General features: G+C 51.0%; 1 protein-coding gene across 12 annotated transcripts in view; it reads right to left on the bottom strand.

The window, feature by feature from the left end:
* Nucleotides 1-27923, bottom strand: part of Slc38a10 (solute carrier family 38 member 10) — a 48570-nt gene that overhangs the window by 2213 nt on the left and 18434 nt on the right. For 3 of the 12 annotated variants that reach the window (XM_017796985.2, XM_017796987.2, XM_029561281.1), the window contains exons 8-15: nt 26575-26757; nt 21570-21681; nt 20655-20761; nt 10456-10612; nt 4730-4897; nt 3770-4243; nt 3124-3255; nt 1887-1910 (exon numbers count right to left, since the gene is read on the bottom strand). In XM_017796985.2, the coding sequence (XP_017652474.1) occupies nt 1887-1910; nt 3124-3255; nt 3770-4243; nt 4730-4897; nt 10456-10612; nt 20655-20761; nt 21570-21681; nt 26575-26757 (1357 nt within the window). The remainder of the gene's footprint in view (nt 1-1886; nt 1911-3123; nt 3256-3769; nt 4244-4729; nt 4898-10455; nt 10613-20654; nt 20762-21569; nt 21682-26574; nt 26758-27923) is intronic. The other 9 variants (XM_008828637.2, XM_029561273.1, XM_017796991.2 and 6 more) reach the window with 5 other exon arrangements.

The raw sequence follows: 27923 nt of genomic DNA, 5'->3' as shown, positions 1-27923 counted from the left end.
GGCAGACCCCTGCCCCAGTGCTGGCTGAAAACACCTGTCCAGAAGTAGAGGGTGTGCAGAGTTGGTGATAGTTCTTGGCTGGGTGACTCCCCTGCCACCTCAGTCAGTTGTTCCAGGACTAACGTAAGAAAACAAACCTATATTCTTTTTAAAGAATCAGTATTTTAAGAAAATTTCTTGCGGGGCTGGAGAGATGGCTCAATGGTTAAGAACACTACTGTTCTCGCAGAAGACCCGGGTTCGAATCCCAGCACCCACATGATGGCTAACAACTGTCCGTAACTCCAGTCCAGGGGATCCAACAGCCTCTTCTGTCCTCCGCAGTCACTGCATGACACAGGTGCACTTACTTACATGTAGTCAGTACACACACACACATAAAATAAAAATATTTTTTAAAAAAGAACATTCCTTGCAAGATGAGATCTAACGAAAGCAGCATTCATTTCAAGTGGAGCATGAGGCCCAGCCTGGGCGGCCCACAGCACACCACCCGACACACTCCTGATGGCCAGACCTGGGGTGGGATCAGGGAGGGAGCTACCAAGTGGGGCAGAGGCAAGCTGCAGAACACACAGAAGGAAGGCCTTTCTGTTCAGACCTGCTGGGTCTTGCCCTTGCCCTACAGGATGGCCCAGATGGTGCCCCCATCAGCTATCAGGCCACCCACAGGGGCAGCAAGGGGCTGGCTGGCTTTTCACTATAAGCACTCCAGCACTGGTCAGTCATCCACTCCAAGCAGCCAAAGTGGATTAATTTTCGTAACTCACATTTTGAAATTAGGTGTCTCTGAAAGACGATGGGCTAGGACCAGGTGTCAAAGCTTAAGAACACTGCTGGGTATGGTGGCACAAGCCTTTAATCCAGCACTCAATAGGCTGAGGCAGGCAGATCTCTATGAATCTGAGGCCAGCCTGGTCTACACAGTGAGTTCTAGACAAGGCAGAGCTATAGAGTGTGACCCTGTCTCAAAAATAAGACAACCAACAAACAAACAACCTTAAAAACGTTTTGTGAATAGTGTCAATGAACATCCAAGCGATGGTCCCCAGATGCAGGGCCTACACTTCAGGGCTCCCCTGACACCAGTATGACTTCCCATGGACACACCCAGGGCCTGCCCAAACTCCTCAGCAGTCAATTTGAGGACAGAAAGGCTAGTTGGACAGGGGAGAGGAGGACACAATCGACCTCAGTGAGGAGGGAGCAGCCCCTACTCCCGCCGGTGACTGAGGTTGTCTAGATGCTGGCCTAGAAGGCCAGGCCTCCAAGTACAGGGCTCCTTTCTCCTCTCAGGTGATAAAGCTCAAAGCATCATACCCACAGGACACACCCCCACACACTGTTGGCACTCCCCAGCCTTACGAGCAGGGCTCCAAAAGAGCAGGCCCCTGCCTTGAGTGTTCTTAGTGAAGCAGCCTTGGATTGGTTTTGAAGAGGAGGGAGAGAGGCTGTGTCCAGCTGGAAGCCACTGTGACAGGTGTGAGTCAGCATGGTAACAGGCTTTCCCCAGCCAGAATCTACCAGGACCAGGTATGCAGAAACCACCCATGTTATCATCACACAGTGGGATGTATGGATGCAGACTACACTCACAGCAGCAGGTACATGCAGTCCCCACCCACTCGCTCAGGTAGTGTGCCTTAATCTACTTACAGAGACACCATTTGGTTGTCCCCTGAGAACAGAGTTTATAAAAGGAGGCAGAGAGCTGGTGTCAGAGACCCACAGGGGCTGTGTTGCACCTGGAGGGGTGCCACTCCCCAGGCCTTCCATGCCTCCATGCCAAAGCCCTCATGGGCAGAGTGAGCCACCAAGGTGCCATTCCCACACGGTCAGAGCCGCACACACATGCTTCTCTTGCAGCGCACTCCTGCGAGCCGTACCTGCTACTATCTTTTTAATTTCGGCTGTTCGTCCCATTGGGAGGCATACGGAAGAAAGGCAGAATAGGAAACCATGAAAAGTCTCTTTTTCAGAAAGAAAAAATAAATTTAAAAATCAAACACGTTTAGGTAACAGATTACAGAAACCAGAAACCAACAAATACAGTCAGACTAAAACCAGAGACAAAAATAAGCGTGGGAATGTTTCCCCAGCAACATTTGAATGCCAGGGAAGGAGCAACGGCTTTTTGTCCGTGTGTGTGTCTCGGCGGCACTTAGAAGGTCAGCCTGGAGCTGTCCTGTCTCGGCTGCTCTTGCCAGGCAACTACTCAAGCCTGGCCTTTGAGGCTGAGTGCAGTGCAGTTCAGAGATGCCAAGGCCAGCACCTGGGGCCTGGCCCAGAGGAGCCAAGCAGCCCTCTACTTGCTCCTACACCCAATGCCAGCAGGTCAGACCTCAGGTAGGCTTTGTTCTGAGATGGGGTTGGGGCTCAACCTGAGAGGCAACTGACACAGACACCAGTTCACCAAAGACACATGGGATGGGCTATCACTGGAAGGGCTCCTAGGAGAGCCACCACCACCACCCTTGCACAGGGAGTACCGTGAGGAAGGATCATAAAGTCAAAATGGAAACAGAGGTCTAGAGGACTCAGGTCAAATCAGCATGGTGAGCTTCTGGTGGCCAGGACAGGCCTTTATAGATGTGAGGAGGAGGCAGGATGTGCTGCTGACCACCAGAGCCATCCCAACCCACTAATGCACAGACCTAGCTAAGTAAGGCTTCACACCTGGCTAGCTTTAAACACTGAGTGGTGGAAATAGTAACGTGCCTGCTTTAAGACAAAATTTAAATGGTAATTAAAAGCCATGTGACTGATTTTTTTTTTTCTTTTAAGGGAAGAAAGGAAGATAAAAATGATCCCAGAAGCCGGGAGTGGTGGTGCATGCCTTTAATCCCAGCACACTCAGGTGGCAGAGGCAGGCGGATCTTTGTGAATTCAAGGCCAGCCTGGTCTACATAGTGAGTTCTGGGTGAGCTGGGGTACAGGAGACCCTGTCTCAAAAAGACCCCCCCCCCAAAAAAAAAGATCCCAGAGAGCAGCCAGAGGAAAGCTGCTGGTGGGACACAGAGGGGTCACTGAAGGTGCTTCTCAGCAGAAAGTGTAGGGTCAGGGATCCAGGAGCACCTGCCCACCCTCACCCTGGGCTCCCAGAGGGGCCGTGGCCAGCCTCACCCTCCAGTTTGCTGCCCGCCTGGTCTTCAACTGGCTGCTCAGCCTCCCTCTGCTCTGCAGCCTCTGGCCTCTGTGCTGGAAGGACCACCTTCCCACCTGCACACGTGAGATTCAGACGGTTTGGTGAGAAGTCTAGGGTGGAGTGGGGGGTGGCAGATGTTTCCTAAAATGACTCTCCATTGCGGCCCCTCCCTCCCCAGTCAGCACAGTTTATATTCAACCTGATGATTACCAGGGAAGTAATAAAAAAATATTTAACAATCTCACAGGCTTGTGGCAGCAAGCCAATGTTAACTACCTTCGCCAATTAAAATGCAAGCACCGTCCTAACCAGCTCTTAGTCGGGCACTTAACAATGTGTTACCTGTCAAGCGTTCCCGCGCCATTCCCTGTGTGCGCCCAGACGCATGAGAACAGCGTGGCACCTGACATTTAGTGGTCTGGCAAACAACTGTGTGACAGATATTATAGTAGCTGTCAAGCCACCAGACTCTTCCTTCTCCCCACCAGCTGCTAAAGGGGCTGCGGCATTCACATGCTAATTTTGTGAAGTGAGAGCTGGGGACAGTAGTAGTCCAGTCCTCTTGCCCCTCCCCTGTTGTGCCCACCAACAGGCGTTTCCTGATGGACCTCAGCTGACACTCACCTAGGTCCTTCTCTGGGTAGCTCTCCATGGGCTTCATTGGAACCCCTGCAGCCCTCGGTGCGGCCTCCTCCCCCTCACCCACTGCCAGGGCATTCCTCTCCACAGACATCACTGCCTGGGGCCCTGGATGTAGATCCCTGTCACTTGGTCTGGAGTCTTCCTTCCCAGGCTGAACAGGTGGCTGACGATTTGCTTCTGGAACCTTCTGGGGATGTTCACCAGTGTCCTCCAGAGCTGGGGCTTGCTCAGGTCTCTTTCCTGCCTCTCCCCTCTCAAGCTCCTGTTTCTCCTTCTCCGGCTCAGGTGGAGGTGGTACCACCTGCCCCTTTCCCTCAGGATCTCCTCCATCTGTGTGTCTGGGAGGTGATTTTTTCTCTTCTGGCACTTCTTGGTCTTGACCTTCATCCACCACCACTTTGTCATGAGGAATGGGAGGCTCATGGCGGTGGGCCTCACCCATAGGCACAGCAATGCCTGGGAGGACATGAAGACAGGTTGAAGAATCAGGCTGAGGAGAGGCCCTGAGAAATCTGAATTGGCCTCTGGCTCCCAACAGTGTGATGTGGGTCAACATGGACCACTCCCCAGGTCCCCCCACTCTGAAGTGCACTGAGAACTGATTTGATTCCTAGAATTTTAACGTTTTTTTTGTTGTTGTTGTTGTTGTTGTTGTTTGTCTTTTTTGAGACAGGGTCTCCGGTTAGCCCCAGCTGTCCTGAACTCACTATGTAGACCAGGCTGGTCTACAATAGATCTCAGAGATTCGCCTGCCTTTGCCTCCCAAGTGCTGGGATTAAAGGCGTGCACCACCACGCCCAGCCCATATTTTAACAGGAACAGTGTGGTAGACAGTTGTCTTGGCCAAGTGAAAAGGCAGATCTTAGGGGTGGGCGCAGGGAAGACACCCCCCCCCGAACCCTGAGCAATCCTCCCCAGGGCTAGACAGCCAGTGCCACCCACCTTGACCAGGGCGATCAAGTTGTGCAGCCTCCTGCTTCTCCTTGGCGACCTCCCCTCCAGGCACATCCACAGGACCCTTGATCTGGGCCTGCTCCAGTTCCCCTTTTTCCTCTGGTGGCTTTGGCCTCTCCCGGCTGTCCTCAGCCACATCCACAACAGGATCCTGAACTGCAAGCACAGCACAGTGAGTGGAGCTCTCCGTTCACTCAGCACGGGGTTAGACCACGCTTCCCGAATCAGGACCAACTATATATTACAGCCGAATGGTGGAGCCTAAAGTGGGTTTTTATTTTTTACTGCTCAATCATTATTAGAAGCTAAACATCACAGAAAACTGTTACTTTTTCATGAATATTCATAACAAGATATACTAAAATTAATTTATACCTAATACACAGGGTGGCAGGTGACCACCCTGTGTAATTCCTGACCACAACCACCAGGTGGCAGCATGAGCCCACAGCCAGGCAGAGTTCCCAGGTCCCCTTGCAGGGCTCACCCAGTCTGCCCCATGGCTTGGGCGAAAAGGCAAAGAATCTGAAAGCTGTTCCTGGGCAGGTCCATCAACCTGGCTTCTGGGAGGGGAAAGCCACACAAGGGTGAGAACAAAAGGAGAGGCCACCAAAGCTGCTGTTCACATGCCTGCAAATGCAAGGGTCCACGTCCACCGGAGCCACACACAAGGAGGACACACCAGCACACTCACAGAGCTGGGTCAGTGGGGCCACATGGAGACTGCTGCACTGGGAATGACTGCTTTTGAGAGCTAGAGATCTAGCTCAGTTGGTACAGTGCCTGTCTACCATGCATGAGCCCTGGCAAGCACTGAGCCCCACACAGCAGGGCATAAACTGGGTATGATGGCATACACCTGTCATCCTTGCAATGGAGGTGGAGGCAGGAAGATTAGAATTTCAAGACTGCCAGCCGGGCATGGTGGTGCACACCTTTAATCCCAGCACTTGGGAGGCAGAGGCAGGTAGATCTCTGTGAGTTCAAGGCCAGCCTGGTCTACAGAGTGAGTTTCAGGACAGCTGGGGCTACAGAGAGACCCTGTCTCAAAAAAGACCAAAAAAAAAAAAAAAAAGTTCAAGACTGCCACACATGGTGGTACATAGGAGGCAGAGGCAGGTGGATTTCTTTGAGATGGAGGCCAGCCTGTCTACCTGTCTACATAGGGAGTTCTAGCCAGCTGGGGCTACAGGGAGACCCTATTTCAAAGAAACAAATGGTCAAGGTCATCCTCAGCTACACAGCAAGTCTGAGGCTACTCTGGGCTACATGAGATCTCAAAAAAAAACAAAGGAGGCTAGAGAGATGGCTCAGGGTTAGAAGCATTTGCTGCTCTTGCAGAGGACCTGGGTCTGGTTTCCAGTACCCACATTGTGGCTCACATGGTCTAACTCAGTTCCAGGGGATCTGACACCCTTTTCTGGTTTGCAGGGGCACCAGATATGCACATTGGCACACTTACACACATGCAGGCCAACACTCATACACATAAAATGGCTCCTTCATCCTCAGACAAGGAGGCAGTCTGCCACTCGCTGTCTGGGGCCCTGGGGAAGCTCCTCTGGGAGGCCTCCTGGGAGTGCTGTGCAGCCTGTGTTCTGAAGTGGGCAGAGGCTGTGAAGGCTTCCTGGCCCCCACTATCAGCAGCAGAGACCCAGCAATTCATAGCTGCTGGTGGACAGTGGACACAGCCTTTTCCAAGCTAGAAACAGACTTTTCACCAGGGACAGCGGACTGGCAATGCTGTCCAGTCACAGCAAAACATAAAATTTCAAAGCTGGCAGCTCTGAAGACCCCTACTCTGCCTGCTTCCGATTTCAAGGTATCCATGGGGTACAAACAGGAAGCAGTACTGTGGTGACAGCTCACCTGCCCACAGGCCGAGTGACAACCAGGAGCTGAAGGCTCGGTTTGGCTCCAAGGAAGAACGTCAATACTCAACGGGTGAGTAGTATCCTGGCCACCTCAGACCCCCATACACTCTAGGCTATCAGAGCTAGTCACCTAAAATGATGGCCTGCTGGCAGCAGTGGTGTGGAGCCAGGAAAGCCCCATGTTTGGGCCTCCTCTGGAAGGTGTTTGCTGCCAGGCCAGCACAGGTTCTCAGCTCCTTCCATACAGGGATGCACCACTGTGGTGCGAGTGACGTGCTCCCCTCCGGCGCTTCTTGAGGGACAGCGGTCTTGCTCTTTCCCTTCTCATCTGGTGAGAAGAGGGGTCAAAGGCCTGCAGAGGCCTTGCCTCTAGAGCCAGACTTGCTGCTGGTGATCACCCCCCGACACCTTGGAGATAAGTTCTGCCACTGCCCCTGATGTCCAGGCTTGAGAGCTGGGCTGTAGATCCCAGGGCAGTTCTGCTGGCCAGTGGCCTTGCCTGCTACTCCTGAGCAGCTTGTGGTCAGCAAAGACTGAAAGGCCACCTCCGGCTGCCAGCATCTGACAGGGTGCTGCTGAAACGAGTCCTACGATGAGCCGCCAGCAGTGGGGGCCAGCGCCACCTTTAGGGCCTAGCAACCCCTGCTCCAGGGGGCTTTCCTAATGACCAGGTAGCTCTGCTCTGCTCTCCAGGCTTCCAAGAGGAAAGCGGCACTGAGGCCTTGATCTGAAGCCCCTTTTCTGGCCCAGCTGCTGGATGGCTCCTTTGTTCCCCTTTCCAAATGTGGCTCAGACCATTAGCTCCTGGAAACTGAAGACTGGGCTGGAGGCCTTCCCTGCTCATCATGTTCAATGCTCCTCAAACTGCCACACAGCACGCGGGAGGCATCAAGGGGAAGCCCGCCCTGCTCCTCATGAGCAGTTCAGGGCCCCAGATTACACAGGTGTGACAGCAACTGGCCAGAGGGAGCACCTTCTACCAGCGAGCCCTACGAGGCCAGCACCGTTACCTCAGGTGAAGCCAGCGAAATGAGTCCGTGGCTGCCTCTTGGCACACCAGCAGAAAAACTGAACAAAATCACAACAGGAGCTTTTTACAACTTAATCAGGGCACAGGGAGTGGTAACAGAATCTCACCGCCACCCAGCAGACGGGAGAGGGAGGGGCACGTGGTAGTGAGGCCGCTCCTGGCTGCACCCTGACACCAAAGGGGCTGGGGCCTCTCCCACTTCCACAAGACGGGTGACCAGGACAGACAGTGGCAAGTCCTAGGGAGCAAGGGGTGACAAAGGAGCAGAGGAAGGGTCTACCTGCCAGAGGTACAGGACTCCAGACTACAGCTGTGCGCACGACTGGGACCTGCAGTCACCTTCACCCAGCACCCACAGCACCCCGTGGCTGCCTAGCAGCTCCCAGCTCCATCACAGGTCACTTAATTCCAGGTCCACCTTCTAGTCATGCCTTGCTTCTATTTCCCACTAAGCGGGACAGCTGCCCCATCCGGGCAGCCAGAGTCAGACAGTTACGAGGACCAGGGTGAGTCCAGGTTACGCTACCCCATGGTGCGCAAGCAAGGAGCGAGGGGCAAGGGGGAGCAGCATCATCAGAGGAGCCAGAACACAAAATCCAAATTTGTCCCCAAGACCGTCTGGGGAACCATCAGGCACGGAGATAAATGGCCTAATTAGCCTTTTTTTAAAAGGATAATTGTCTTCATGAGCTTTCACAGGGACTTGGCCATGCTCACTGAAGGCCCATGAGGCCAAGCGTGGGGCCCTGGATTGCATTTGACGGTCACATGTGTCCCACGTGAGGGCAGGCTCTCATTGGACCAGGCAGGTTCAGTCTGACCCCACAACATCAAAGAGATAGATAAACGAGGCTCACACCCTGACGGTGCAGCCGACAGGGCATACCCGCTGAAAACCCCGCAGTCCCGGCCCTGCCCCGATGAGGTAAGCCCTCAATTAAGTGGGAGGCTGGGGGGCTACAAAACAGAACTAGCTAAAAACAGCATGTGGTTCTGAGAGGAGCCATGTGTGTTGTTACAGCCTCGTGGAAGAAATGGGAACCAGATGTGGCCTCAGAGGGCACAGGTGAGCAGGCGGCCTGTACATGCTGTAGAAACAGGACGCAGCTGCCGGCCCTGAATAGAGGCTGCACTGTGCCACAAGGACAGGAGCCTGGGCATGGAGTGACTGAGAAACTCATGACCAGACAGGCCGACCTGCTGAGGTACAACCACATGGGGTTCTGCTGGGTGGCCTCAAAGCACACAGGCCATGATGCCCCTGCTGCCCACCATGAGGTTCACCACCACACCTCTCCTCCCCCTCGTGCTGCAGCTCCCATGGCAGCACCTGCTCTGTGCCTGGTGGTCCAGGCAGAGGCATCAGACTGATTCTCTAGGAGGGACTGAGCCAAGGCCGTGAGCTGGGGTGGGCATACAACAGCCACTCTTTCCTCAGGCAGGCTTCTTCCTAGTCAAATCCACTGCCAGACAGCCTGTGCTGCCTGCGCTTTCCAACACTTCATCCTCCTTCTCTTCAAACCCCAGCAGTGCCCTCACCTGCTTCTCAGTCTCCTGATTCCTGGGGGCTAGGACAGGAGGCCTCGTCTTGTCTGCCTTTGCCAACCAGGAGGACCAAAGACAGCATCCACAGCTACTGCAAGCCCAGGGTATTCTGAAGACACCGGCCCAGGAGCAGCCCTCAGGACAGTTGCCAAGGTGATGGCATGGGGTGTGGAGCCCCAACAAAAATGGCCAAAATGTGAGAGTGCCTGTGTCAGCGGTGACAAGTCAGGAGCATCCAACAAGTGCACCAAGTGGCCAGGGCTCCCTTCAATGGGACCTTCTCTTCTGTACACTATAGATGGTGCCTCTGGGCAGGCGTCGATAGCCAGCACCTCCACGGCAACCTGAGTTCCACCAGTGAAGATGGTGTTCTTCTCCACCCAGGCTTCCCCAGAGCTACAGCTGGACAGACATCTGGTAAACCTGGACTCAAACCTCTCCAAGAGGTGAGAGAACACACACAAGTACACACTGACTTTTAGTCTAACACACAATACCCCACCATTGCCAGAGACAGACGCTGAGGATTGCTGCTACTGCATAGTACCCATCACCACAGCCCATACCCGGTGCTGCTCCCAACTACCAAGCAGACCTGGGGCCTTGGTCTGATGGCTCAGGCCAGCCCCATGTTATCCTTCCCAGCTACACACAGAAGGCCTGGGGTGCATCAAGCATCCCAAACAGACATACCCAGAAAGTGACACACATCCTGTACTACCCCTCTGTGATTTGGTCACAAAAAAGGGTGAGAGGGTACCACCAAGACTCTCACTGAGGTAGTCTGTAGCTATGTGAGGAAGTATGGCCAACAATTCTGCCAAAGGGACTGGTAAAGTAAAAACATGACAGAGTAAACAAATCTGAGGCATAACAGCTGGCTTTGTCAACGAGAAAACTGGCTCAAATTTATATTCTCAAACAAACGTAGGCAACACTCATAAATTTACATACCTGTGGTGTCTGAAATGACCAAACACTGAGATCTGAGCCCAGGCTGGCCCTGTTTCACCTGCACAGAGGTGGTGGCACATTCCATGTAGAGAACACATCTTCATGGGTGGGCTTAGTGGGTTCCAAGCCTGGGACCTCCTACTAGCTCCATCACCCAGAGGGTAGAGGCTACTGACAGACGACCAAAATTGTTGAAGATTGTTGAAGCAGAACTAAGGGGATACTTGGAAAGCACTACCCCATGCCATGAGGTGATGCTGTGAACACTCACAAGAAGGTTCACAGGGCTGGGACAGGGCCTGCATGTGTACCTGACAGCCGGGCCACCTCTGCTTTCATCCTGCCCTCAGCCTCTCCTTGCCGGCCGCTGCGAGCTTCCTGTGTCAAGTCCATGGGGGCTTCTTCACTCACAGACAGGGTGGTGAGCGTGCTGACCACCAGAACACCCAGGCCAACCCAGAGCACCACCTGGACAAAGAGAGAACTCCCTCTCAGAAGCTGTGTCGGGGCTTGTCCCTACTCCTGTCACACATGAGTCCTATCTGCTGAGGCTCCTCTTTTGCCTGGAGCTCCTGAAAACCCAGCCTTGAGCCCGTCCCCCACGCTAGCCCTTCTTTGATTGCTGCTGCGGCTCCAGCAGGCCTGGCTACATTTTCAGCCCCTAGTGGCCGGCATCTTTGCTGGCAGGTGAGCGGTCTCCCTGGGTGCAGTGGTGCTGCCCTCTTGGAAGACCCCCTCAGAACACTGTCCTTCCTACCTGCCTTGTTTTCTCTCTGCTTCCTGGGAAGAATTTCCATAGCTCCCAGCACGTTCTGGGACCACCACAGGTTCTGGGATCACCATGACTCCTGTTTCTGTGTCCCTCTGTCTCTCTCCCTCTCCTCTCTCTCTGATAGGGTTTCACTACATAGCCAGGCTACCCTCAAACTCACATCTTTCCGTCTCAGCCTCTCAAGTGCTGGATTAGTTGTGCACCATCAGGCTGCACTGAGGTCAAGTTCCTTGACCACTGTGGCAAGAGGAGAAAGAAATACTGTCTAACTTGGGAGCAGTCCTTGTGCTCATCATTCTCTAGGTGAGTGCTCCTGCGGGACTCCAAAGAGTAGGCAGGGGACACGGGCCACACAGGAATGGATGACCTGCCACCACATCACCTAGATGAATGCCCCACAGTGGCTGGACACACCTAGAGCTGGCGAGGTAGGCTAGATACAGTGACACAGAGCTTCACCTCATGCCTGAGGCGGGGTGCCCATCAGTGTCCCCAGAGCTGCAGAACCCACAACTTACTTTCCAGGGGCCTTCTGCCCCTGAAGGACCCTACAGTTGATCTTAAATTCTGCAGTGCTACAAATCCCTTCTCATGCCACTTAGACACCTGCTGAGCCACCTTTCCAGTGTCAGTGCTGCTATTTCACTGCACAGGTGCTGCTATTTCTGCCGTGGCCTGGCCTCAAGCTTCCTGATGGGCAGTAAAATTCTTGGTTCCACTGTTCTGAAGAGGGACCGGCAAAGGGGCCTCCTACTCAGTCATAGTGACCCTCAGTGATCCCCTACCTTGATGGCTCAGAGGCAGAACTCAAAAAATTTTATTTTAGTGACTAAAAATAAATACAATCAGCTCCAAAGAGGCGAGAGATGTTCCCAGGTCCAACACAATTATTGAAGACATATTTCCATGTGGTAGAAGAACCAGCACTGAAGTGTCAGAAAAGCCCGTCTGCGGCCACACTCCTAGCTGGTCTGGCACTCAAGGGATGCCCATGGGGCCTACTGTGCCTGCCTCATGAATGTCTGAGGCTCTTTACCCTTTTCCTAAAGGTCTGAGGCCCAGCTTCCTAGCTAGGGTCCAGCACACTACGTCCTTCTTACTATGAGGGGAAAATTCAGGGAACAGTTATCTGGATGATAAACAGTAGTCTCCAGGGAACTAAAACAGGTATGCCACAGCATCCGCTCCTCAACCAGTGGGAAGCCTAGCAAACTGGTGACACAGACTGGCACTGAGGCTGCCACGGGATGTGGACCTTGGGAATTCATCAGGGCCCTGGTGACCCCCACTGTGCCCTCATGGCCTGCCCTGTATCAAGGCTGCCCCAGGCCTTGTTTTCAAGGCTCCTGGGCCCCTAGCAGCAGCATGGTAGGAGCAGAGGCCAGGCTCTGGCCACCAACGGCCAAAGATTCAGGTAGAAGTTTAATTCACACTGCAAAGGCCTCAAGAGGTATGTTTGGTCTGCAGGCCCAGGAAGCCCTTCTCTGTGTGGGCACTGGCCTTGGTGGGGCAACAGAGCCAGCCTCCCAGGACCACTCTCTGACCCGGCACATCTACAGGGGCCAGATGCACTCCCATATCTCCAGCTGATGGCAGAAATGACCTTTTGGGGAAGCCACAAGAAAAACTCTCCCTAAATGCTCTTCTAGCCCAGTGGGGAGACAAGCCCTTGGCGAGAACATTGAGTGAGCAGGAGAGGAAGGACTTCTGCTCCAGCATCAAAGCTGAGCTCTAGATACCAATGAGAACACAGACCTGGGGACACTGACAAGCCCCGGTGCTCCCATCATCCCCTGCAGGCCCAGAGAAGCGGCTCTCCTAAATGCTGTTGACTGAAGATAAAGACATCTGTTGGTCATTTTGTATCAGTTTTCTTTTTCTTCTTTTTTTAATATTTTATTCATCACTTTTATGTATGAGTGTTATGCCTGCATGTAGGTAAGTGCACCTGTGTCGTGCAGTGCCTGAGGAGGACAGAAGAGGGCTGGAACTGGAGTTACGGACAGTTGTTAGCTGCCATGTGGGTGCTGAGATTCGAACCCAGGTCTTCTGCAAGAACAGTCTTGTGTTCTTAACCGCTGAGCCATCTCTCCAGTCCCATCAGTTATTTTCAATGGGAACTATCACTTACCAATTCCATGGAGACTGAACAGGAAAGGCAACATTTCATCCATGACTTTGAATGATTTATTTCAACCTTCAGCTTTCTGAGTTTAACAACAATAACAAAAAATAACCCAGAAAATAAGAAGCATTAACTCTGTCAATGCCAGGAGACAGAAGCTTCCTGAAAGAGCTGCACAGTGTGATCGTCCTTGGAAGATGAGTTCACATCACAAAGTGCTCAAGATAGACCTGAACTGACAAAACCCCCCCTGATCCCTGCCTGCTCTGCTTCCTGAGGACAGGAGGGAAAGCCAGCTCTGCCCATCCAGGTACATTGAGAAAGGCAGTAAATGACAAGTTAGTATCAGTTGCCAAGGAACTGCAGTCATGGTCAAGGGTGTAGAGCATCCCAATCTCACAGTCTATGGGATCCAGAAAACAAACCCAGTTCCCCCTGGGGCCAGAACCTCCTACCTCAGGGCAGTCTCACTCTCCATTCTTGAACAGAAACTGTCTTTTCCATAGAGCACAGGCCAGAGGGATCTACAAATTCCTTCCTGAGACAGTAAAGCGCCTCTGCACACGGTGATGCCAATCCCCTGATCTCTCCACCCCACCTGGCTGAAGGTCTCCAGCCTCTCTCTGCTGAGCTCGCACGCATCCTGATGTATGTGCTTGCGAGCCGTTGGCTCTGCAGGCAGTCACTGGCCACTGGCCACTGTCTATATAACTGCTGGCCCAGCCTAGCCTTGAGGGCTGCTCAAACACTACTGTTTGGCACTCACCTTCTCCTCCAAAGACCCCCCCAGGCGCCAGCTCCAGAGCTGCTCAGCTTGAGGGAATCATGGGAATAAGGCTAAAGCCAGGGCGTACACCTGGCCCATGGTGACAGCCTGGGCAGTGAGTGTAACTACGGCAAGCAAGTGTGCTAAGCTCACAGTGACACTTGTACTTCAGCACCACAGTAAGAGAGAACACACTACAACAGCATTCGGTGCGGCTGATCGCAGATATGGGGCTTGTTAGCGAATACAACCAAGCAGGAACTAATTTTGGGGGGAGGCTGGGGCTCAAGAGCCCCGTCCCCTGGGTGTCCCCCAGCTGCTGACCAGGTGCTATGCAGTAGTTACAGCTCCCTTGGAGTCCAGCTCTATGTTCCAAGTTAGCTGGGAAGGGTGACTGGGAACTCAGGGAGGGGCAGTGGCCCACACAATTTGGGCAGTCTCAGGGAAAAGCCCAGCCAGGCCTTGGAATCCAGTCCAGCCTTCAGCACTGTACCACTTAGTAGAGCTTCCTGGGGCGTAAGAGCTGCTTTTGAAGCTTGATCGATAAGCAGGATCCGGTACACCAGACATCTGATTTCAGAGCACCCCTGCTGACTGTGATTCTGGCATCCATCCATCTTAATGCAGTCCAGAGCCAGCCACTCTCTACATTACAGCTCAGGCTAAAAAAAAACAGGGCTTAACCAGGGCCAGTCCACAAGGCTCCTGTAGGCCTCCCCAAGAGAGGAGCTATCCGAGGATGTAACCTATGAGCGACCCTGACTTAACACAGCAGAGTCCTAGGAGTGGGCAGAAAACACTCCCTTTCTGTTCTGGACAACACAATCCACACTCTGAACTTCACAGACAGAAAACACACCTGAGGCCAGGCTCCAGCTAGTCCTGTAGCTGGACACCTTGATTCCTGTCCCAGGGCCAGCAGTGTGATGTCCAGACCCCCAGCCACAGGCAGCCGCTGACCTGCTGATAGCTCACTTCTCTGTGCGTTTATGTACACACCACTCACACCTGCTCAAGACCAGCTGCTTCCCTACTTCCCTTTCCTCACACTTGTAAGTGTTCCTGGGGTTTCAGCGCCCCCTGCTGGCCCCATGGCAGGAGAGCTTCAAATCATAAACTGGACAAGGCCAGCCTCACTCAGGACTAGAGACAAAAATCACAACTCCAGGTGCAGCTTCTCTGGGCTCACTAGGACCAGCCTCATGCTTTCTAACTGCTCTTCCTTGCTCATCTCCACACCAGCCACCACCAGGTCAGCCTTTATTTTCTGTCCTTTGTGAGAGAATGAGGGCTGCACGGCAAGGGTGCCGGCTCAGCTTGCCCTTTCTGAGGCGCAGCTGGAGTTCCCGGGGTAGGGCCTGGCCCCAAGGAGGGGCTCAGCTTCAGCCACATTCCCAGAGTACGTGCTTCACGGGAAGAAAGCCACAGGTATGCCTGGTGGCCACAGTGATAGCCTGTTACAGAACAGTACAGCAGCCTGTGGATTCAGAGGGAGAAATGCAACATCTCCCTACCTTAGTCAAAAAGTAGTTCAAGCCGGGCGTGGTGACGCATGCCTTTAGTCCCAGCACTCGGGAGGCAGCAGCAGGTAGATCTCTGTGAGTTCAAGGCCAGCCTGGTCTACATAGTGAGTTCCAGGACAGCTGGGGCTGCAGGGAGACCCTGTCTCAAAAAGACAAAAAAAAAACACACGTTCTAGATTTTAAGAACAGCAAAGTAGGCACATGTAGTCCTGACACATGCAGGGTATGCTCATGATCACGGCACATGGAGCTGGGGCTGTGCTCTCTCGTTCTTAGACATGATGGTCAGTCACCAGAGGCAGTCACAGCTGAGTGAGGACAGCTCCAAACTGCCCACCACAAAAGGCACTGTGACAACAGGCACACGATGACACACTCAGATGAAGGAGAACGAAAGAGTGAAACAGTGATGGGGAAGGAGGATGTGAACCAAGAGAGCCAGGAGAGAGGTTCTCAGGACAAGTTAATGCGAGAAACCCAGTTTTCCTGGACAGTGCTGCCAGGCAGCAAGGCTAACAGAAGAGATCCTCACAGAAGACAAGTCCAGGAGACTCAGCAGCATGAGGGGATGGTTTAGTGAGATGCTGGGAATGAAGGCACAGCAGATCCAGGGTCACCTCAGCTAGACACAGCTGTTCCCGCCCTGTCTGATGGACCTCTGTCATTTCTCAGACGCAGTGGTTGAAAAATACCAAGCAGACAAAGACACAGAACCAAATGCCAGAAAACTAAGAAACAAAAAAGGAAGAATATGGGTGAGCGCTAACTGCAGACGCTCCTGGATTTACAGTGGGGTGATGGCGTGATAAACCCAACATAACTTGAAACTACCGAAGTTGGAAGGACAGATAACGCAATCGAGCGGGCCACCTGCCTTAGATGCCTTTCCATGACAGAAGCAGCTTAAGGGGAAAGGACTTATATTGGCTCACAGTTCCAGGGGAAAGCCCATCATGGAGGGCAGCTGGTCACACAGCATCAGTAGTCAGGAAGCAGAGGGAGATGGATGCTGGTGCTCAGCTCACTCTCTCCTTTTTATTCAGTCCAGGATGCCACAGGATGACAGTGGACCTTCTTACCTCAACCCAATCTCGCAACTCCCTCAGACATGCCCAGAGGTCTGTCTTCAAGTGCTTCTGAATCCTGTCAAGTTGATGGCCAGTATTAACTATCATAGAAAAGGAGTAGAAAACACTAACTTGCACGGAGCAGAACTAAGTCACCTGCGATACCAATTTAGGGGACATGTCTCCACAGATACATGGGACACTTCAAAAGATCAAGTGTCAAATAAGGACACAGCTTCAAACCAAACAGTAGAGACTGACAGAGTTTGGGCTCAGCGGCTAGGAGTGAGTGCTGTTCTAGAGGACCTTAGTTCAATTCCCAGCACCCATGTTGGGCATCTCATAAATGTCTGTAACTCCAGCTCCAGGGGCTCAGACGCCCTCTTCTGGCCTCCATGTGCACATACCCACATACACACAACTGAAAATTAAAGAAATCTTTGGATTTGAACTGTCTCTCAAAAGGCTCATGTGCTTCAGGCTTGGTCCCCAAATGGTGGAGCCAACCACTGAGAGAAGACTGGATCATGCAGGCTTTGCCTTCACCAGTAGATGACTCCACTGACAGAGACACACTTGGTGGCACTCCTGGAGGTGGAGGAAATGCTAGGTGGTACCCACCTTAGGGCAGTCACTGGGGGTCCTATACTGTCGAGGGCCCTCTCTCTCACTCTCTCTCTGCTTCCAGGAGAGGAGCAGCTGCTGCTATACACTGCCACCACCATAACGATATCCAGTCTCACCTCAGGCCCAAAAAGATGAGGCCAGTGAGGCCAAAGGACCACAGACCAAACCTGGAACTGTGAGGGTAAATAACGCCTCTTCTAAGCTGCACTCAGCATTCCTCACAAGGATGAAAAGGCTCAGATATGATGAGCAAAAAAAGAAATGAGTTGGAACTAGAGCACATTGTGTCGGGTGGAGAGATGGCTCAGTGGTTTACAGTGTATACTGCTCTTCCAGAGGACCTGAGTTCATGTCCCAGCATCCATGTCCGGGGCTCATGACTGCCTGTAACTCTGACCTCCACAAGCACCTTCAGCCAACACATATTCTAATATAAAGTAAATCTTTAAGAAAAGTGCTGGGCGTGGTGGCGCACACCTGTAGTCCCAGCACTTGGGAGGCAGAGGCAAGCGGATCTGTGAGTTCAAGGCCAGTCTGGTCTACATAGTGAGTTCCAGGACAGCAGCTTGGGCTACAGGGAGACCCTGTCTCAAAAAGACCAAAAAAAAGAAAAGAAAATACTGGGGCTGGAGAGATGGCTCAGTGGTTAAGAGCACTGGCTGCACTTGCAGAGGACCTGGGTTCCATTCCCAGCACCCACATGGCAGCTAACAACCATCCATAACTCCAGTTCCAGGGGATCCAATACCCTCTTCTGACCTTCATAGGCATTGCATAACACGGGTGCACTTACAAACATGCAGGCAATACACTCATACACATAAAATAAAAATTAATAAATAAATATTTTTAAAAAGAAAAAAATACTGTGAGTTGAAGGATGTCAATTCTTGGATCTCTTTAAAGCAATTCCAATGAAACTGTCAGTGGATTGTCCTGGAGGAAGCAGACAGGCCATTCTAACATTTAGTTGGGCATGTAAAGAACCACTGATAAGGGACTGGGGAGATGGTTCAGCGGTTGAGAGCACTGACTGCTCTTGCTGAGGACCCAGGTTCGATTCCCAGCACCCACGTGGTGGCTACAAACCGTCCGTAACTCCAGTTCCAGGGGAATCCGAAGCCCTCTTCTGACCTCCACGGCATTGCACAACACGGGTGCACTCACATACATGCAGGCAATACACACATACACATAAAATAGAAATAATAAATTTTAAAAAAAGAAAGAAAGAAAGAAAAAAGAATAAACTCATATGCCAGGCTTGGTGGCGCATGCCTTTAATCCCAGCACTTGGGAGGCAGAGGCAGGCGGATCTCTGTGAGTTCAAGGCTAGCCTGCTTTACATAGTTCCAGGACAGCTGGGTCTACAGGGAGACCCTGTCTCAAAAAGACTAAAAACAAAAACAAAACAAAACAAGAATGAAATAGTAGAGATACAGCAAGTGGTGGGCCTCCCACAGCAGCCCTTGAACTGGAAGAACTGGTACAGGAGAGAACGGCACCCAGTGGACAGAGGTATCCCCAACAGCCTCACATGGACAGCAGGGACCAGGAAGGACATGGTGGGGCACAGCATGGATCAACTGGAGAGCCACATGAGTCCAGCCTCACTACAGTTGATCCCAAGTGGGGTGAAAGATAAAAGCCCCCAGCATAGATCTTCAGAGCTTAGGGTAGGCAAAGATTCCTTGAAAAGCACCAAGATAAGCACCAAAGGGAAAAGAAGTCAATAAACTTAGCCAAAGTAAAATCCAGAGCTTCTGTCACCAAAAGACATCCTTATCCTAGCGAACTGGCTAACACCTGTAATCCCGGGTCCAGGGCTGAGGCAAGATGACTACTGGAGATCAACTCAGGCTTGGCTAAAGTGGGTTTTTCCTGTCTCAAAAAAAGACTATTCAGTGGGTAAGGGTACTTACTGCCAAGCCTGATGACCTGATTCAATCTCTGAATCCACATGGTACAAAGAAAAACTGATTCTGCGAGTTGTCTTCTGGCCTTCGTGCCCTCAACACAACAAAATAAACAAATAAATGTAAAAAATAAAAGTTTTTAAATGTGGCTAATGAGATGGAGCAACAGGTAAAAGGTGCTTGCTGCCAAACCTGACAACCTGAGTTCGAGTCCAGGGACCCACAAGGTGGAAGATGAGAACGGAGTCCCACAAGATATCCTCTGACCTCTACATGGCATGGGTGCACATGCACATACAGACAAAATAAATGTGATTTAAAAAAAAAGAAGGCAGCCCAGTGTGGTGACGCACATCTTTAATCCTAGCACTCGAGAGGCAGAGGCTGGTGGATCTCTGTGAGACTGAGGCCAGCCTGTTCTACATAGAGAGTTCCAGGCCAGCCAGGGCTACAGAGAGACCTTGTTTTTATACATATACACCTTTACCTCTTTTTTCATGGGTGTGTGGTATACATACATGTGTATACATGGGTAAGTGTGGTGTACATGCATGTACACAGGGGTATGTGTAGGCCTGAGTTGATGTTTGGAGTCTTCTTCAATTGCGCCGCCTTATTTATTGAGGCAGGGTCTCTCACAGAACCTGGAGCTCTCTGATTCGACACATCTAGCTACTCAGCTTGCCCTGGGGATCCTCTCTGCCTCCCAAGTGTTATCATTACTAGTCAGTCGCCAGGCCCACCGGGCTTTTAGATGGGTGCTGTGGATCCAAACTCCAAATCATCATGCTTGTGTGACAAGTGCTTTATCTACTGAGCCATCTCCCCAGCCCATACTTTATATTTTAAACATCTACCAATTTGTATCAATAAGGAAACACTCAACAATTCCCTTAAAGTAAGCAAAATCCATAGGGAGTTCACAGAGAGAATGCATGCATAATTTAAACCCATGAAAGAAGTTTCACTCCAGAGGAGTCAAGAAAAATTCAGATGAAAACCTAGGGACACAGTGACAGAGGCCCTTGGGGCTGTGGCCTCACCAGGCACTCTAGGTGAAAGGCTCTGATCCCACTCTGACCCACGGATCTCTTTTCTGGAATGCTTCCTATAGACACATTTTTACCAATTTCGAAACATTACAAAAGGCTGGAGATGGCCGTGGGAGGCCAGGAGTATAGAATTTTCCTACAGTGAACTACTAGGAAACAGTTAAAAATAGAACGCAACTCTGGGTATTCGTACTCAAAACTAAGGAGCAACCTGCCATGGATGATATGCAAAAGTACCAGGAAGCTGTTGTGACTAGTAAAAACACAAAACAAAAACCGTGAACATGCCCACACATATGCACACAAACATAGTCTTTCTAGAACACACCACTAATACAGCAGTGGGGTTCTCAGGGGAGTGAATGCCTGGGGAGGGTCAGCCTAATCACAGTATGAACACACTTTAGGGAAGAGGGAAAGCATCCTCTCAGGGAAGGCCCATGGGGCAACAACCACTCTACTTCCTTGGAATCACTATTTCCCACGTCTCTTTGACCAAGTACCTTTTCTGCCAAGACACTAAAAATTAGTGGAGAGAACCTATCTGAAGACCCTGGGGTGGGGGTGGAAGGCTGTATCTGCTGCCCTCTGACTAGCCTGGCTGAGCAGACCACCATGGGGGCAACATTCACCTCCCCCCACAGGCTAGGGCACACACTTACCTGGGCTGAGAGGGCACTCTTGTGGGCCTTCTTATAGATCAGAGCTGGGCAAATGAAGCAGATGAGGCTCCCCATCGTCGCTCCTGTGAGGCCAAGGATGGTCTCCACTAGGAACAGACAGCAAGGGGTGATTAGGAGATGGCCCTCAGCCAGCACACAGGGGAGTGGGGTCACTGCAAAGGCTGCCCGAGTGCCAGTGAGGACAGAGGACTCCACTACCATCCTACCCCATCCACTCCTCCTCACACTCAGATTTGCCAGAGTGGGGCACCATGGGAATTTCCGATAGCTCATCTTTAAAGGGCCAATCATAGGGCGTTTCCTAGCAAAATCAGATGTTAGTTCTACATGGCCTAGTACACACTATCATCACTTAACAAGTAACCTAGTGACTTGTCCTAAGATATGTAAAAGGGGCTACAAGGTGCTGGTTGGCTGAAGCCACTGCCAGAAATCTGAACGGGTGAGGGCCTACAAGCTCCTGTGTTTGGTGACAGTAAGCTCTGACTAGTCTGCTAGGGTATGGGAATATATGGACAACATCAAGGCAGCCCAGGGCCTCCAATGCTCCTCTGGCACTGTGATGGCAGGCAGTTCAGTCGTCAACAGGCACAGTAAAACAAGCAGCTGTACAGTCAGTTGCTTGCTGCAGGATCAGGCCTGTGTCCTACCCCCAGAGTCTGCCATTCAATTAGGCCACCGAGCTTTTGTCTACAGGCCAAAGGAAAAAACGGCTTGAGAGTTTCTAATCTATATTTAGGATACCCGAGAAGATGGCGTGATTTTGGGAGTCTTGGCTAAATGCCAAGTATGGGGCAGGGACAGTCTTGGGTCCGTCCCCCCAGGAGAACGGAGCAAAAGTCAGGACAGAAAAGAGGCAGCAGGGCCAGTCACTGCAGTGGCAGCCCACCTTACCATTAGGGATCATGATTCCACCAACCATGGTTCCAAACACCACTGAGAGCGTGAGCACTTTAAACCGGAGTGGGGGCATGTAGCCTCCAGCCGCAAAAGTCCCATCTTTTTGCTACAAGAAAGAAAACAAAAAGGTTTGAAATAGCCGGACTCTTCCATGGCATAATGCCATGCAGGGCTCTGGCAGGTGCACCAGTATCCACGTGGGGCCAGAAGGCAGCTCACCTAGCAGGTGAGCGTTACCAGCAAAATCAGATTTGACTGAGTAGCTTTAATGGAAGCCTGCAGACGCCAGGAAGTCACAGTGCTTCCTCCAGGTAGTGAGCATTAATCTTACAGCTCTGTTTGGAAATAGCATCATGCCTTTCTGTTTTCAGACAAAACTGTCTTTAAAAGACACACAAATTGTGGAGGGCAGAATACTGACTCCACGGGGACAGCCTTGCCAAATGATCCAGCTTCTCCTCAGTGTACAGCTTGAGGGCAGAAGCCCTACACACATATGACACAGACACACACAGACACACAGACACACAGACACACAGACACACAGACACACACACAGAGTTACCATCATTCCCAACAGTTCCATGATGGTACTTAACAATGTCAAAGTCCAGGAAGAAGGAAAGTGGAGGATTCAGTGTAGCACAGCCCAGCACCCTGGCCTCACACTCCATGCCCTGAGACACAGGACACCCATTTCAGGTACAGCAGCAGACAGGTGCTGGCCTCAGACTCCCCATGCCCAAGAGTCCCACACAGCCTGACTCAGATCTGGCTCTGCAGGCACCAGCTGTGAGCCTTTGTCCCCTAGACCAACAGAAGGATGTCCTCATCACGATGCTGATCCTCACATGAACCGACACACACAGGCTTGGACAGAATGATCACCCCTGGGCTAGGAACAGCTGGACCTTCCAGAACCAGAATTTCAAAGCAGCCAATTTTCATAATAAACATACATGTAGGATGGACTGGGGCAGCTAGAGCTGGAACCTTTCACTGAACTGGGGATGACAAGTTTGTTACAGCTTTCAGCCCACAACTCAGGAGTCCTAGACCCAGTATGAGATGTTTACCAAGGAAGGCTCTGAAAAGGGGAAGCAGGGACCCCCGCATACAGACAGGGGAGTTAGAGATCCCTATGACAAGAGCATCAAGAAGAGGATGAGCAACAGGCAGAGGTGCTGTGGGTTTCCATGGATACACAGAGACAGGCTCCAAGGAAACCTACTGAAAACAGACCAAGAGGAACACTTTAAACAGACACGAAGACAGACAAGGAAAGTGGCTACATTTGTGTGAAGGACAGGGATGTAGGTGACCTTTCTTAATACTTCCTTTCATGCCATTATTGATTTTAACTTTAAAAAAAGAAAAGAAAAAGAGCCAGGCATGACGGTACATGCCTTTAATCCCAGCACTCAGGAGGCAGGTAGATCTCTGTGAGATCGAGGTCAGCCTGGCCTACATAGCAAGTTCCAGGCCTGCTGAGGCTACACGGAGACCCTGTCTCACACAACAAGCAAACGAGCACTATACACAAAGCACCAACACTGCTCCAATCTGAACCACACGTCCAACGCCAAGCTTACTCCCAGCAGGGAGAGACGGGTCTGAGCAACCACAGGCAGAGGTAGAGCAGGGTGATCCCATGGCCACATGAGCCGATCTCACGTTTGCCCCTCAAGGGCCAAAGTCCTAAATTCTACTGTGCCCAGCACCAAGGCACACAAACAGCAGCAAAGGCAGACCAAGAGCCAGCATGCGACAGGCAGTCAGCCCTGGGGCTGGGCCTCTGCTGCCACTGCTAGGCAAGTTCACAGGAAGGAGAGAACTGCCTCACTACCGTGACCATGTACCTAGCCATGTGGATAAGGGGCCCTGTGCCGGCTGGTCCCGAGAGCTCAGACTCTCCCCTCTGGGACCACTAATCCCTTCCTCGCCCTAAGTGAGTGAGTGACCTTAAGTCTCTAGACACCAGGACTTCTGGGTAATCAGACAACCCAGGCACTAAGACATCAGGGTTGAAGCAAAAGACTCCATCACACAGAAGAGCCTAGACGCTGGATCTATGTTGCTAGACCCAGAAGAGAGGGTGGCCCCTGTGATCAAGTGGGGAGGAAGCTGAGACTGGGAGAGGCTTGACTGTGGGCACAAGGCATACAAGAGCACCTTGGCTGTCAATGCAACAGCAAGCAGGGACCAGAAGAGCCTTTGGGTTTCAAGCCTTCTGTGTGCATGTTTCTTGTGAAGGACTAAGACACTGCCTTGAAGACATACTACAGCTCGAAAATCTTTGTTAAAATTATTAAGATTTTTTTTTACACGGCTGGGGATCCAGAGCTACACACATACTATGCAAGTACTCTACCACCAAGCTATACAAAACCACACCAAGGTAAAAGGACAACACAATAAGCCCATCCCATGACTCTAGCTGTGACCATGCTGGCCAATAAATCTGGTACCCGTGTCCCCACCACAGCCTCTCCAGGACCCCCTACCACAGTCCTCAAGTTCCACTATTTCTCTGACTTAAACTTGCTAGCATCAATGCTGGCAAGGCCCAGAGATCGACTGAGGCCCAGAGACTGCTCTTTGGTGCTCTTTTTACCGCGGTTGATTTTAAAGATGCCTGATCAAGGATCTGGGAGTCAACTTAGGAGTGCGAATGTACTCTGGCATTGATGAGCCTCAGGTTCAATCCCAGCCACAGAGAAGGGAAGATCACTATGAAAACCTCCATTTCAAGGGGCTAGAGACGGCTCAGTGGTTAAGAGCACTGGCTGCTCTTGCAGAGGACGCAGGTTTGGTTCCCAGAACCCACATGGCTGCTAACAACTGTCCATAAGTCTAGTTCCAAAGAATCCGACATCTTTTTTTTTTTAATTTTTATTTTATGTGTATGAGTGTATTGCCTGGATGTATGTGAGTGCACCTGTGTCGTGCAATGCCTCGGAGGTCAGAAGAGGGCTTCAGATTCCCCTGGAACTGGAGTTAAGGATGGTTTGTAGCCACCATGTGGGTGTTGGGACTCAAACCTGGGTCCTCTACAAGAGCAGTCAGTGCTCTTAACCGCTGAGCCATCCCTCCAGCCACCCCACACACACATCTTGACCTCCGAGGACACTGCATGACACAGATGCATTTATACACAAGCAGGCAATACACTTATACTCATAAAATAAAAATAAATGAAATTTTAAAAAAATTCCATTTCAGCCAGGCATAGTGGTACATGCCTTTAATCCCAGCACTTGGGAGGCAGAGGCAGGCAGAGCTCTGTAAGTTCAAGGCCAGCCTGGTCTACACAGTGAATTCCAGGCCAGTTGGGGCTATAGGGAGACCCTGTCTCAAGACTAAAAAAAAAAAAAATTCCATTTCAGGGGACAAAAAAGACAGCTCAGTGGGTAAAGACGCTTGTTACCAAGCCTGATGACCCGAGTTTGATCCCCAGAATTCACATGGTGGAAGGAGAGAACTGGGTTCCAAAGGTGTTCCTACCACCTCCATGTGCATACTGTGGTACTACGGCACTTGAGTCCCCCCGCCCCCAACAAATAAATAAACAAATGTAACTTAAAAAATTTTTAGTGGTCTTTTTGAGACAGGGTCTCCCTGTAACACCAGCTGGCCTGGAACTCACTATGTAGACCAGGCTGACCTCACACTCACAGAGATCCGCCTGCCTCTGCCTCCTAAGTGCTAGGACTTAAAGGCATGTGCCACCACACCTGGCAATTTAAAATTTTTTAAAAAGCCAGACTTCAATTCACCTGGGCATGGTGGTACACACCTGTAATTCCAGCACTCAAGAGGTGAAGGTGAGAGAATATTGAGTTCAAGGCCAGCCTGAAATACATGGCAGACTCCTCTCTCAAAATAACCCAACACAGGACCCATGAGATGGCTTGATGGGTGAAGGTTCCTGCTGCCAAGCCTGATCACCTGCGTTTGATCCCTGGAGCCCATAAGGTGGAAGGAAAGAACCAAGCTGCAAGCTGTCCTCTGACCACCACACCTCCACATATGCACATGGCACCGAGTGTCTGCAAGCATTGCTCACATTAAATGAACAAATAAGCCAGGTGTGGTGGTGCACGCCTTTAATCCCAGCACTCGGGAGGCTGAGGCAGGCAGATCAGATCTCTGTGAGATTAAGACCAGCCTGGTCTACATAGGGAGCTCCAGGCCAGCTGGGGCTACAAGGAAACCCTGACTCAAAAAAGACCAAAAAAAAAAAACCAAAAAACCAAACAAACAAAACAACAACAACAACAAAAAACCCAAATAAATGTAATAAAAATTTTTGTTTATTTGTTTTGGGTTTTTGTTTTGGGTTTTTTGAGACAGGGTCTCCCTGTAGCCTCAGCTGGCTTGGAACTCCCTATGTAGACCAAGCTGGTCTATCTATGTATTCACAGAGATACCCCTGCCTCTGCTTCCCAAGTACTAGAACTGAAGGCATGCACCACCACACCCAGCATAATTTAAAATTTTTAATTAACCCAAGAATTCATTTCTATTAAAGTTTGCATGGGTCAGTGAGATGGCCCAGAGGGTCACCACACAAGCCTGACAATCTGAGTTCAATCCCTGAACCCACAATGGAAGGAGACCGTCACACATATGCCAGCACTCACATGCACATCATATAAATATTAGCGTACACGCACACACGCACACACACACACACACACACACACACACACAATCAGGACACACAGTCACAATTTTTTTTAAATCTTGCTTACTTCTGCCAGGCATGGTGGTGCATGCCTTTAATCCCAGCACTCAGGAGGCAGAGGCAGGCAGATCTCTGTGAGTTCAAGGCCAGCCTGGTCTACAAAGTGAGTTCCAGGCCAGCTGGGGCCACAGGAAGACCCTGTCTCAAAAAAAAAAAAAAAAAAAAAAAGCTTGCTTACTTCTAACTAGGAAAAGCTCTACCTACCACCATCCAGGGAAACAACCAGCGTGAGCCAAGGGGAAAAGATCATACCTGCTGCTCAAAGAGCAGTGTGTTCAAGGCCTGTCTGCATGGTAGAATCATCATGGGGAAGCCCACAGCCACGGACATCACGAAGCCCACGCGGATCATCTCTGTCACCAGATTGGAGGGGAAGTGTATCAGCACGTTGCCAGCAGTGGCATCGGTGAAGCTGACATAACCAAAAAACCCCACCTGTCAGAAGAGGAGAAACAGTAACATGGCCAGCTCTGCCTGCCAGTTCAGCACTTATCCTGGGGTGTACATGTGTGTCTGTCCCACCCTAGAATGGTCTGAAAGCCCCTTCCCAATGGAGTCAAATGAATCACCCTCCCAGTCATAAAACTTCTGATAACCAGAGATGAAATGTTGAAGGGAGGTCAAATATAACTTCAATAGTTCCAGGCCAGCTGGGTTACATACAGGGAGACCCTGTCTCAAAAAAAAAAAAAAAAAAATCAATTATCTATCTATCTCTCTCTCATCTATCTATCTGTCTATCTATCTATCTATCTATCTATCTATCTATCTATCTATCTATCTATCTATCTAAAACTTCAACATAGATAAGGTAAAAATAGAGCTGCCTACATGGAAAGAAGGTACCAGATGCCCCCACGTTGGTCACAGGAGCTACTCTTAATCTAGTTTCAAACTCAAAACAGCAGCCAAAGACCTGTGATCTCAGCACTCAGGAGGCAGAGGATGAAGAGCTCCAGGCCAGCCTGGACTACACAGTGAGATTCTTTTTCAAAGAGCCTGGTGCAGTGGCTCATGCCTATAATCCCAGCACTTGGGGGGCTGAGGCAGGAAGAGCACCATGAATTCAAAGCCAGCCCAGGCCACAGAGTGAGACCCTGTCAAACACCAAAACTGAGTGAGTTCCAGGCCAGCTAGGGCTACAGGGAAATCCTGGCTCAAAAAGACCAAAACAAGCAGGCAAAACCCACCAAAACTACAAACACAATCCATCAAATAACTGTGGGTGTGACCACCCAGAAGAATGGTGGGAACCAGGAGGGAAGGGAAAAGCTCTACCCTGAGCACATTTGTATTCTCACTTGAGATGGGGTCTTTTGCCCTGTGGTTCTAGAGATCAAACCAATGGAGTCAATGCATGCAAGGTAAGCACTCTACCAACTAAGCTAATTACCCAGTCCCAGATTCTTATTTAAAGATAATAAACAGAGGCCGAGGTGGTATAATCCCAGCTCTCGGGAGGCTGAGGCATGAAGATCATGAGTTTAAGGCCTGAGCTATATAGTGAGTTTCAGGCCAGCTTCAGCTACACCGTGATATCCTATCTCAAAATAACAATAATAAATACATTCATGGGACTGGAAGTGTCAGCAATGTTTGTG

The sequence above is a fragment of the Nannospalax galili genome, unplaced genomic scaffold (assembly GCF_000622305.1).
Source record: "Nannospalax galili isolate Female #2095 unplaced genomic scaffold, S.galili_v1.0 scaffold1250, whole genome shotgun sequence".
In the NCBI taxonomy this organism is placed as follows: Eukaryota; Metazoa; Chordata; class Mammalia; order Rodentia; family Spalacidae; genus Nannospalax; species Nannospalax galili.
This window is presented reverse-complemented; position numbering and strand designations above follow the sequence as displayed.